General features: G+C 33.5%; 1 protein-coding gene across 1 annotated transcript; it reads right to left on the bottom strand.

The window, feature by feature from the left end:
• Window positions 1-8,482: 8,482 nt before the first annotated feature.
• LOC114173225 (geraniol 8-hydroxylase-like) lies at window positions 8,483-11,062 on the bottom strand. The gene is made up of 3 exons (XM_028057494.2): window positions 10,462-11,062; window positions 9,951-10,311; window positions 8,483-9,164 (listed from the first exon to the last, which is right to left on the bottom strand). The coding sequence occupies exons 1-3, from the start codon at window positions 10,995-10,997 to the stop codon at window positions 8,553-8,555; spliced, it is 1,509 nt and encodes a 502-aa protein (XP_027913295.1). The 5' UTR covers window positions 10,998-11,062; the 3' UTR covers window positions 8,483-8,552.
• Between the last annotated feature and the right edge of the window lie 268 nt (window positions 11,063-11,330).

An 11,330-nucleotide genomic window follows, 5' to 3' on the forward strand; every position in this document is an offset into this window, starting at 1 on the left:
TTCTCGGCCAAGTGAAGGGAGGTGATTGGTGGATGCATTCCCATGAGGATTCTAAGCCAAAAGAGGAAGGAGACCAAGTAGTCTTCAAAGGAATAAACCAAAAAGGCAAAAGGAGACAAAGTATATGTCTACTTTTGCTTTTACTTTATGCTTTTTGCTTTCCTCTCTCTTCCACATTATCCATGTGCTCTAATCACCATATGCCACCTAGCCATGCTCTTCTTTCTCTTAATTACCTACAAAACAAGACAAACAAGGGTTAGCATGTTGGTTTAAGTTAATCTAATCTTGGTCAAAAGTCAACTTTGGGTCAAAGTCAACAAGTCAACCAAAATAAGTCAACTAGAAACCAACTTAGGGAATTCAAACTAAAATGATACAAAACAAAGATAAAGGTGATGGAATAGAAGACTCCCCTCTAGACATGCTTCTAGTGATCCTTCTTGAGGGAGCTTCTAAGGAGGTGGTCACGCCTTCGTCACATTAACTCGAGATAACCTTCTATCTACAGCTCATAAATCTTCAAACAAGTAGAAAAAGAAGTCTTCATTCTAAGTAAAAATAGAAAGAAGACACAAATTTAGAGTGAACACCAAATCCTGCATCACAAATGAAATAAAAAATTTCTGGATTAGACAAAAAAATCACTTATTGTTTGCGCAGCATACACACAAACAATACTTAATTTTGTAACAACAATAACACAATATTAGAAAAACATAAAGTTGTGGTTGTTCGCAAACCAACAATAATCGGCCTCTGCTTCCAACATCACCTAACAAAAATAAAAAAGTAGGCTTAAGCAATGGTAGGAAAAATGACATTGTGTGGTATGGCAGAGCATAACATAGACTTGAAGCGGTGGCTGTTGGTTTTATTTAAGAATGGTGCGGTGGAAAAGTGGTAGTGCAAGGAATTTGAAGCGACAGTAGAGTGGTGTGATAAAGTGAAACTATGAGTGGGACTTCAGAAGAATAGGGAAGGTTATAACATCCTTAAACATATTTTGTGTTCTAAAAATGATCTAGAACCCATGCCACACACTACCATCAACACAAACGAAACTAACCTGATTTGAAGAAAACAGGGATACAAAAATTTGTGGCTTTAAACTATGGTTTTTCCTCTTTGTGAAGGAACATGACATTCTCCGACTTCAGATCCCTGCGCATCACTCCCATGGTGTGTGGTGTGGCAATCGTGCACCACCAAGGCGATCTGGCACTAGAGGTGGACACCAACTCTGAAATTTCTTTATACAACAGCTAGGGACTGAAGAGCTTTGGAGAAGGAGAAAGAAAAAAGGAGAAATAAGTTTAGAACATGAATTAGTATTAGACAAAGAGGGAAAATAAATTTTGCAAGGGGAAATAAATGTTTGGGCAGAGTTTCTCAAAGACATCAATGTTTATTTTTTGATAATATCATAAGCGTCATATACACACAATCTTCAATTCTTAATAAAAGAATCAATCATTTGTGCAGGCTTGGCACACACAAAATTATTTTAAATTTTTTTAATGATTACAGTTAACTTGCTTTGATAATGTGGCCGATCATTAATATTATTTAATACATAATATTATATTACCACTTTTGGTTACATATCCCAAACCACACGTTAACTAATTATTATAGTGTTTTTTTTATCTTCTAAATCCTTAGCGTCGATATAGTGTCCATTTAAGTGATTTAAAATTTTTATTTACTTTTTATTATGTTGAGTTGATTTAACCAATGCTTACTAGCGTTCCATTTTTTAATCGAGACTTGTTTATGGAAGCTAATTGATGTAATTCTTGTAGTGTAGAATATAAGATAACTTCCTAGTCACTCAGAATAATTTAAAATAAAGAGAAATTCGTCGAAAGAATTAATAGTTTGATTAAAATTATTGATTTATTTAATTTAATTATTTTATTTAATTATATGACGTACGGAATACATGAGTGATTAATTAGAATCATATTTTATTTATTTTATTATATTATTTAATTATGGCATGTCGATTGTATGTGTTTATAAAGTTTTGAAGTACATATTATTGTAAAATAGCTTGTAGCTCAATGGTTGGTGGTATGCGATTGAGTGTAAGGGATTGTGCGTTTGATCCCTGGTTGGTTTCATTGTTTTTGAAAAGTTGATTTTTTTCTCTCTCCTCCGTGATTTATGTAAAATCACGTTTCTTTCTTCATCTTTCTTTCTCTTTTTTGTTTTGATTCTTTTATACATCTTATTTCTCCCTTTTGTTTTCTATTTTTCTTTTTATCCTTCTTGCGATACCATAGGTCTTAGAAAAAGAAAATAAAAATGGCCATATATCCACTTAATGAGGTAACCATTACACACTTTAGGTTTTCAAAAAAAAAAGATCATAAAAGGGGGAGAAACCGGGATGTTAGGGGGCTAACAAGAGAGAGGGACCTTGAAGATAGTGGAAAGCAAGATTTCAAGTTGCAGTGACAAATTTTGGATGCGAGAACCATAGGTTTTGAAGGACCCTAGAAGAACTACCTAGGTAGGGGAAACTTGATCTTGATTTTGATTTTGTGTATGTTTTAAGCTATACATGTTAGCACAAAGCTATTATGAAGAACGGAGGATAATGCACATGTCTATGTAAAAACGTTTTACTAATCAATATAAAAGGAGCCAAGTTTATAGGCTTAGCTCTACAAATGATAAACGAAAAATCAACAACTACCCAAACCAATATCGTGAAAAACAGAATCCCCTAAACGTGCGTAGTTGAAAAAATTTATTTAAAATAAAAACTGCAAAGCATAACTGTTGGAAACACGATCAACATTCTCTTCCTTAGAGTGTATGTGTATGCTCCTTGCAACAATTTATCTTTGGTTTTTCGAGCAGGCCCATGCATTTCACAAATGATAGAAATTATCAACTTTAAGTTATTTTGTCATTATATCTACGATTTGTTCCTTAGTGTTGCAATACTCTAACTTTATAACACCATTGTTGCATAAATCTCTCAAGAAATGAAATTTCACGTCAATATAATTACTTCTTCCATGCAAGACTAGGTTTTTGGATAACTTGATGGTGGATTCATTGTCACAGAACAGTACAATAGCTTCTTCCAAATGTTCCAAAATTCTTTTAAGCCAAACACATTGGCAAGCACACAAAGTATCTGCTATGAACTCTTCTTCAGTTGTGGATAAACTAACTATTGGTTGTTTCTTTGATGCCCAGGAAATCACACCTCCTCCTAACATGAAAACATAACCAGACGTGTTTTTTCTATCTTCAAGATCCCCTGCATAATGTGACATCCCATTTAATAGAAAATTTCTGATAAATAAAACAGCACATAAATATAATATAATAAAGCAAAAGACGGAAAAGTATAATCATCACACTCACCCAAAATATACTAGAATCAACAAAAGTATCGTGGGCGTAAAACAACCAAAGAGAAACACCACTAAGACATAAAAAGTTGTGCAAAAGATTGTTCAACAGAGCATAAAAGACATAAAAAGTTGTGCAAAAGGTTGTTCAACGCATCATAAAAAACATAAATAGTTCGTCAAAAGATGCTCATAAGAGCAATATTCAACGTGCCTAATCTAAACGACAACATCTCTACAATCTTGATGATCACCAAGGACTCCCTCATCTGCTCACACCAAGATTGGTCATCATTGCAAAAAGAAAACACCAAAGAAAACAGAGCACAAAAAGGAGAAGCGTAAGCTAGTTGCAAAAAGAAAAAGAAATACACATATATACATATACAAACACACACACACACACGCACACACACACACACACACACACATATATATATATATATATATATATATATATATATATATATATATATATATATATATATATACATATACAAACACACACACACACGCACACACACACACACACACATATATATATATATATGTATATATATATATATATATATATATATATATATATATATATATATATATATATATATATATATATATATATATATATATATATATATATATATCAATTAACCCATCACAAATGATGACACTCTAGACTCAATTATCTAGATCTATACATTGATGTATATTCTTGGTGGGTTTTGCACTTGTGGTAGCCTCTACTACCTGTGGAGTCATTGTCAATGGGTTTTACCCTACCACACACAAGGTTAGTCCATTTAACCGTCATTAGAACCCTGAGGTTGTTCTTAAAGACATGACCTCCTGCCCCTCTCACCACACGACTCATTCCACTCTACATGATTCTTGAATGAGCATTAGAGTATCATGATAACCTCTAGTACTGACTCCTTACATCAATGAACATACTACTAATTAAATCAAATAGGATTTCCCCTATGGAATCTCCTATATTCTCACACAAGCATTTGAAAGCACATATTAGAAACCATACAACATATGTCCCTCTTGGAAAATAACTAATTCTTATCATTTTTTATCCAATCCAACTTAATAACACATTATGCAAACAATTTGGGATTTTAGAAATAAAACTGCAGCTTGTGTAAAGTTCCACAATTTTTGCATTTACATTCAAATTAAAGATGATTGAATTAAGAACTCGATGCAAAAATAATCAATCCAATTGGGTACGTATAGAAAAAGTTATGCACTAAACAAATGACATAGGTCAAAGCTGCCAACAACCTAATCTAAGGAATCTTTAAAAAAAAAACTGCTCTCACTATAGACCACCAAACAGAGATAACAACGGTCAAACAAAGCATCATATGTCTAGGGCCTGCTGTAAAAATTTCAACTCAATTTGATGGTTAACGAAGCAAGAATTCAAAATTTCACAAGATAAGTCAGAGCTAGAAAGCTAAACTCGCCCAACAAGATATTGGGCTCGTTTAGCTAGATATTGGGCTTGCCCAACAAGTCTGTATAACGCAGAAACGTAAATTATGCAATTTGACAACGTCAAATGAACCTAAAACCCATTTTAAGCCCCATGTAAGTCAGAAACATTTCCAATTTCACATTACAGTCTCAATTTCTGTCAAATTTATCTTAAATCACATGCAAGGGTTAAAATAAGAAAATCATTTCGAAAACTTATAAATCCTAGCTTCCCTTACCTCGAAACTAAAAGCAAAACTGCTAGGGAGAGAGAGCCCTAACAGAAAGAGCACCGTAGCTCCAAAAACAAACTAGAGGGCTGAAAAATATGAACACATGAACGAAAATGAGGTTCTATGGAAGAACCCATGACAAAACCAACACATTCAAACTTGGAAAAGATGGAAAAATGAGGGTTTGACATTCAACTTACTTGGAGGTACTATCTGTTTGGTTAAAACAATGAAGTACGTCCTAGAGGTCCCAAATTCAGCTTCTGTTGCAAGGAGAAAGAGCAAGGCTGTTAAGAGTAGAGAAAAGGATTGAAAGGAAAGAGTAGAGTGGGAAAGCTAGAAAATTTTCTAGAAAGTGAAAGAACAAGAGGGTTGGCCTTGGGCCTTCTAACTTGAACTAGGTCCAAAACAAGAAATAAAAGTGGGCCTCACACATAATCACTATCAGTATAAGAAACCAATTCTTCATTTTCTCTAGCTTTGTAAAAGATTCCCAAATTTTGAGTTCCTTGTAGATATCTCTAAATACATTTTACAGTAAAAAAATGATATCTTTAGGGTGTTCCATAAAGCGGCTTATCAAAGTTGACTAAATATGAAATATATGGTCTTGTGGCATTCAAATACATGAGACTACTTACAAGTTGTTTGAATAAAGTGTTGTAAACTTATGCTCCTTCACCTGTTTTTAACAACTTAGTCCTTGGAACAATGGGATTTTTCACCAAATTACAGTCAAGCATATTAAATTTGTCCAATACATCTTGATATATATTTTTTTGCCCAATAAAAATTCCATCACATCTTAGCAAAACTTCGATGCCTAAAAAATATTGCATCTTGTCTAAGTCAGTCATGGCAATCTCATTAATCATCATAGTTTTGAACTCTTGAAATAATGATTTATAATTACCTATGCATATCTGATGATGTTTTTATAACAATCTTATAGTCAACAAGTGTACTATGTCATTGTTGTATAAAGTCGTCTCCACAGGGACTTGCAAAGGATTACCAATAATTCTATCACACTATTTTACTTTAACGATTTCAAGTTTTTAACAAGGAAGTTTATGAATCAAGAATTAAATTAGAGGACAAGGTTGATTGCTCTTGTTTTCCCTTTTTTGTCAGATTACAATTACCTCTTTTTATCTTGAACTATGCCAAACATTTACTCTGAAAGCACTCTCTTTGGTAGATCTAAAAGCATCTCTGCTATCTAGAACCTAGGGAGATTAAGTCCAAGGTGATCTCTCACTCTTAGCTACCTAAACCCCTGCATTACTGCTCGAGCCTTTTCCCCCAACCCAACATCCCCTCTGGATACTTAGTTCAACACCAATATAGGTCTAGCAAACTTGTTGGACCTCAATTCAAATTAGTTTCTCAACTCAATTTAAACCAGTTAGATAATCACAGTTTAATTAAATAACTTGCAACAAAGTGATTTCAAACAATAAGAAATGATATAGCAGATAAACATATCTTAAAAGAAGGAAAAACAATTACAAACAACCTTGTCTCTTTGCGTTTTAGCTACTCATGATGATTGTAGATCTCCTTTATTACAACTTCCCATTTCTTTCTCCCTGCCCTAATAGATATATCGAATTTTTAGAGAGAAATAGTACACGATAGACCTTATATAAGATTGCCTGCCTTAGAGCAATGAGTGGTCATTGTTTTATAGACTGGTATGGGCAATGCTTAGTCAACCTTTCTAGGCTCGGCCACACGAGCTTTATGTTTTGGATTTCCTTTTATTTGAGTTAAGCCCAAGTTCATAATAGTGGCGAGATTCTTCTATCATTGAATTCATTGAGTTCTTTTCACTCTTAGTCCCCTTTTGAGTTTATGGCTTAGCAACATTTCTTCAAGTTAGTAGCAGGACTTCTGATTGTGTTTTGTATCTTCAACTATTATGGTTGAGCTGGATTGGAGTGGCTCAGCCACTCGATACCCTTTTCCTCCATTTTCTGCAAAAGAGTGACATGTAACTTACAATTCCCATTTATCATCCAAAAATTATGGGGTTATGATGTTTGAGCAAAAGCATGCATGTTTTCGTGAGAAAAGTGTTTTTATACCTAGGATAAGTGTCTAATTTGTTATGCAAAATGGATGTTATGCAAACATTTATCAATATCAAATCATCTACATAAACACACACAATTCAGATTTTACCTTCCTCTTTCTTCTTTACAAATAGAGTGTGTTCATGTGGGCACTTAAGGAATTTATTTGCTGCAAGGTAAGACTCTAGTTTGTTGTACCAAGCTCTAGGAGCTTGTTTAAGGCCATATAAAGTCTTTTTTAGTTTGTATAACTGATGTTCACGTCTCTTAAAAACATAGTTTGGTGGTTGTTCTATGTAGGCATCTTCATCGATTGTCTTATACAAAAAAACTGACTTAATATCAAGCTAATAAATAGGTCATCTCTTTGTGGCTGCTAGTGCAACAATAATTCAAATGGTTTCAATACGAGTTAGTGGAGCAAAAATCTCTCTAGTGGGTAATTTTTCATAATATAGATTTATCACGTGAAGTTGATACCCACCTCAACCATAATAATTACACAAATAGGAGATAACTTTGACTTTTCCATATGTATGCAACAATTTACCAAGTAAACTATTAGTTATGACGATGATAGTTTTCACTTTAGTTGTGTGAAGATAGAGAAGATTCCTTTGACATATAAGTAGATAGAATTATACATCAAGAGTCATGAAGGAGTGAGTTGATTTCTTTTAAAAGGTTTTGAACATGTTTTCTTTTACCTTTAAATTGATTTATAAATATATATTTAGTTTGATATACAAATGAAAAAAAAAATGCAAAATGCCAAAACTATTTTATTACAACCAGTGATATATCATAAGTGTTGCTCTATATGTTGACATCTTTATATAGCATTGAAAATAATGAATATAATTAAATTTTTTCAATATAATTATTATCACAAATAAAAAACAACTCCCTGAATATAAAAATCAAAATTGTAATAACATATGGAAAGAAAGTTATAATATAATTAATTTTTATTCTTAATTACCTGATATAATTATATAAAGCGAAAGTATTTTTAATTTTTCATCGTGACTATTATAGTATAGGTAAAAAATTGGTTAATTAATATAAAATAAAAATATAAACGTTATATATATATATAATAGTTTAATTACTTTTAATTAGTAGAATCTAGACCAAAATATAATTTGATCTATATTATACATAAAAATTAAAAAATAGAATAAAAACAATTTTTAAATCTTATTATATATATATATATATATTATAATTTAATATTATTTTTAATTGATATTAAATTCTTAATACATCTTTTACTTGAAAAAGCAAAAAAATAAAAAGTAAACATCTTGAATAATGTAGAAACAGATATTTGTACTAAGAGTTGGATGATAAATTATACAATGGCCCTTGAAGATAAATATCTAATGTTTTGGTATGATTGGAACAGCTAACACAGGTTGAGCCTTCTCCAAGGTTAGTCCAAAATTTTCATCCATGTTCATATCCTCTGCTTTAATCCCACCCTCAAGCTCCCAATCGAAGGAATTGATGAACAATCCCAACATCAAGAACACCAACCTTATGGCCAATGGCAAACCAGGGCATATTCTCCTCCCACCACCAAATGGGGTTAGCTCAAAACTCCTTCCTTTGAAGTCAATTTCTGATTCCAAAAACCTCTCAGGCCAAAACAAACTAGGTTTGTCCCACAAATTAGGGTCCCTCCCTATGGCCCACACATTAACCAACACTTGTGCACCCTTTGGAATGGTGTGTCCATGCATCTCAAATTCCACTTCAGCTTTTCTGGGTAGCAAAAGTGGAACTGCAGGGTGCAGCCTGAAAGTCTCTTTCACTATAGCCCGCAAATAAGGGAGTTTTGCTATGTCTGACTCTTCCACAAGGTTACCCTTTCCTATAACCCTCTCTAACTCTTCTTTTGCCTTTGACATAACATGTGGGTTGTGAAGTAACTCAGCCATTACCCATTCTACCGTAGATGTCACTGTATCAGTTCCTGCCACAAACAAATCCTGACAAAGTACACATTTTTGCTATCAGATATTTTGCACTTTTAATCCGGACAAAACCATAAAAGCCATATGTGTATATATATATATAGTACTAAAAAATTTGTCTCTTGGCTTATATGTCATTTTCACAAACAGCTTGGGTCCACCATCTTTTTCACCCTTTTTCTCTTAACATGTCATCAATTCCCTGTCCATCATTTTCAATCCAGTGTTCCTCTTGAAGGCAGGGCCAACCTTTCGTAATAAAGATCAGAAGAATCACTCACACATGTTTTTTATAATGATTTGATTTGACAAATTTCATTACAATAATTTATCAAAGAAAGTATAGAAAAAATAAACTATAACTAACGAATTTATAAAGATTTTCTCACATAATGCTTTTAACCTGTGGACAAAGTTAATTTTAATTAAGAAAAAAATGATTTTAATATTTTTCTTGTATGTAGCCAGAAACGCGTACTAACAAATTCATACTTTGTTCTTTTCTCCCAATAAGAAAAGTTCGGTACAAGAATATAGATGCACATGCTATGATTTTTCAATCAAATTTGAAGTTTTATTTTAATAATGAGTTTTATTAAATGCATCACTTATTACAAAAATAGAACATTGAATATGATTGGAGAATATTACCAAGAGTACCTCTTTCTGTATATAAAAGTTTTCTTCATAATATTTCTTAGGTTAAAAAGATATTAACATATTTCGCAGGTAAGAAAGTAACAAGGGAAAAAAAGAATTATTGAAAATATAAGAAAGTTGAAGTGCAAGAAAAGGAAATACCAATGACAATCGTTGAATCTTAACTATGTCCATCTTATGCTCAGCATCGTTGAGCATGGCATCCAACATGTCCCTTTTGGTGCAGTAACCAGCAGCATCGTTTCTCAGTTCCAACCTTTTGTGAATCAAGCTCTTGAATATGTTCAAAAGCTTCTCAAAGTAGCTTCCTGTGCGTCTTCTGATTCCATGAGGGTCAATCATCTTCAGCACTGGGAAACAATCAGCCAAATTTGGCCTTCCAACCTCTTTCATGATGTTGGTCACCAACTCCTTCATCTCCCCAGCTTTTTCCGCAGACTGAATCAAATCCTCTGAGTAGATTGTGTTTGACAGCTGATTTATTATCGTCTTGAAAGCCATTCTGAAAATATGGTTCAAAACGTAAACAGATTGAAAATAAACAAGACAGCTATGAAGACATTAACATGATTAAAACCTCACAGAAAGTAAAACTTAGACATTTGAAGAGGCTAAACTAATTGTGTTTTTTTTTTTTTATAAATATACAAACCTTCCAATGTTCACAGGTTCACCCTTCAAGCTGCTGTGGTGAATGTCACTGTAAAGCTCTCGAACCTTCTTGCTTCTGAGCTCCACAGTGGCGTCCAAGTTCTTGTTGGAGAACAAGAGGCCATTGCAGAGCTTCCTCAGCTCTCTCCACTGTTGTGAAACTGGGATGAAGGGCAAGCTGAAGTGGTCATGGTTGGCACCTTTCATTGCATCAGGGATCTTCCTGTTTGAGAGAAAGTGATCATGGATTTGGAGCACCCCTTTGGCTGCTTCTGCTGAGGACATCACGATGGTGGTTACTTGGCCCAGTTTGAGGCTCATTATTGAGCCATGAGTCTTGGCCAGGGTGGCCAGGGTTTGGTGGGGCTTGGCACCCAGTTGGAGGAGGTTTCCCACAACAGGAAGACCCTTAGGGCCTGGTGGAAGGTTTGGTTTGGTTTTGTTCGGACTGAGAAGTGATGTGAGGACTTTGAGAAAGGTGATGATGGCGAAGAGAAGGAGTGTGAAAGTGAAGATCAATGTTGAGTTTGTGTCCATCTCATGTGTTGTGTAAGAGAGAGAGAGGGTGAAACAGATCCAGTAGAGTAGGTTGTTGTATAATTCAGATCTCCTTCATTGTGTTCCGATATATATAACAATTGAGAGATGAGGTAAGCTTATGATATTTGTGTTTGGACCACATAGTAGATTCGATTAACTGAAAGGGAAAAAAAGTAAGAATAAAAATTGAATGGAAGTAAAAAAGAAAATAAATATAGATTAATGTGAATAGATTTTTATGTTGCCATTACTTTGGTTAACTTATTTTCTTTATGTGATCGGTATATGTAAAATAACTTTTAATTATCTGATACTATCAATATATTTAAT

The sequence above is a fragment of the Vigna unguiculata genome, chromosome 2 (assembly GCF_037176805.1).
Source record: "Vigna unguiculata cultivar grain cowpea cultivar isolate G323 ecotype 2 chromosome 2, ASM3717680v1, whole genome shotgun sequence".
Taxonomy (NCBI): Eukaryota; Viridiplantae; Streptophyta; class Magnoliopsida; order Fabales; family Fabaceae; genus Vigna; species Vigna unguiculata.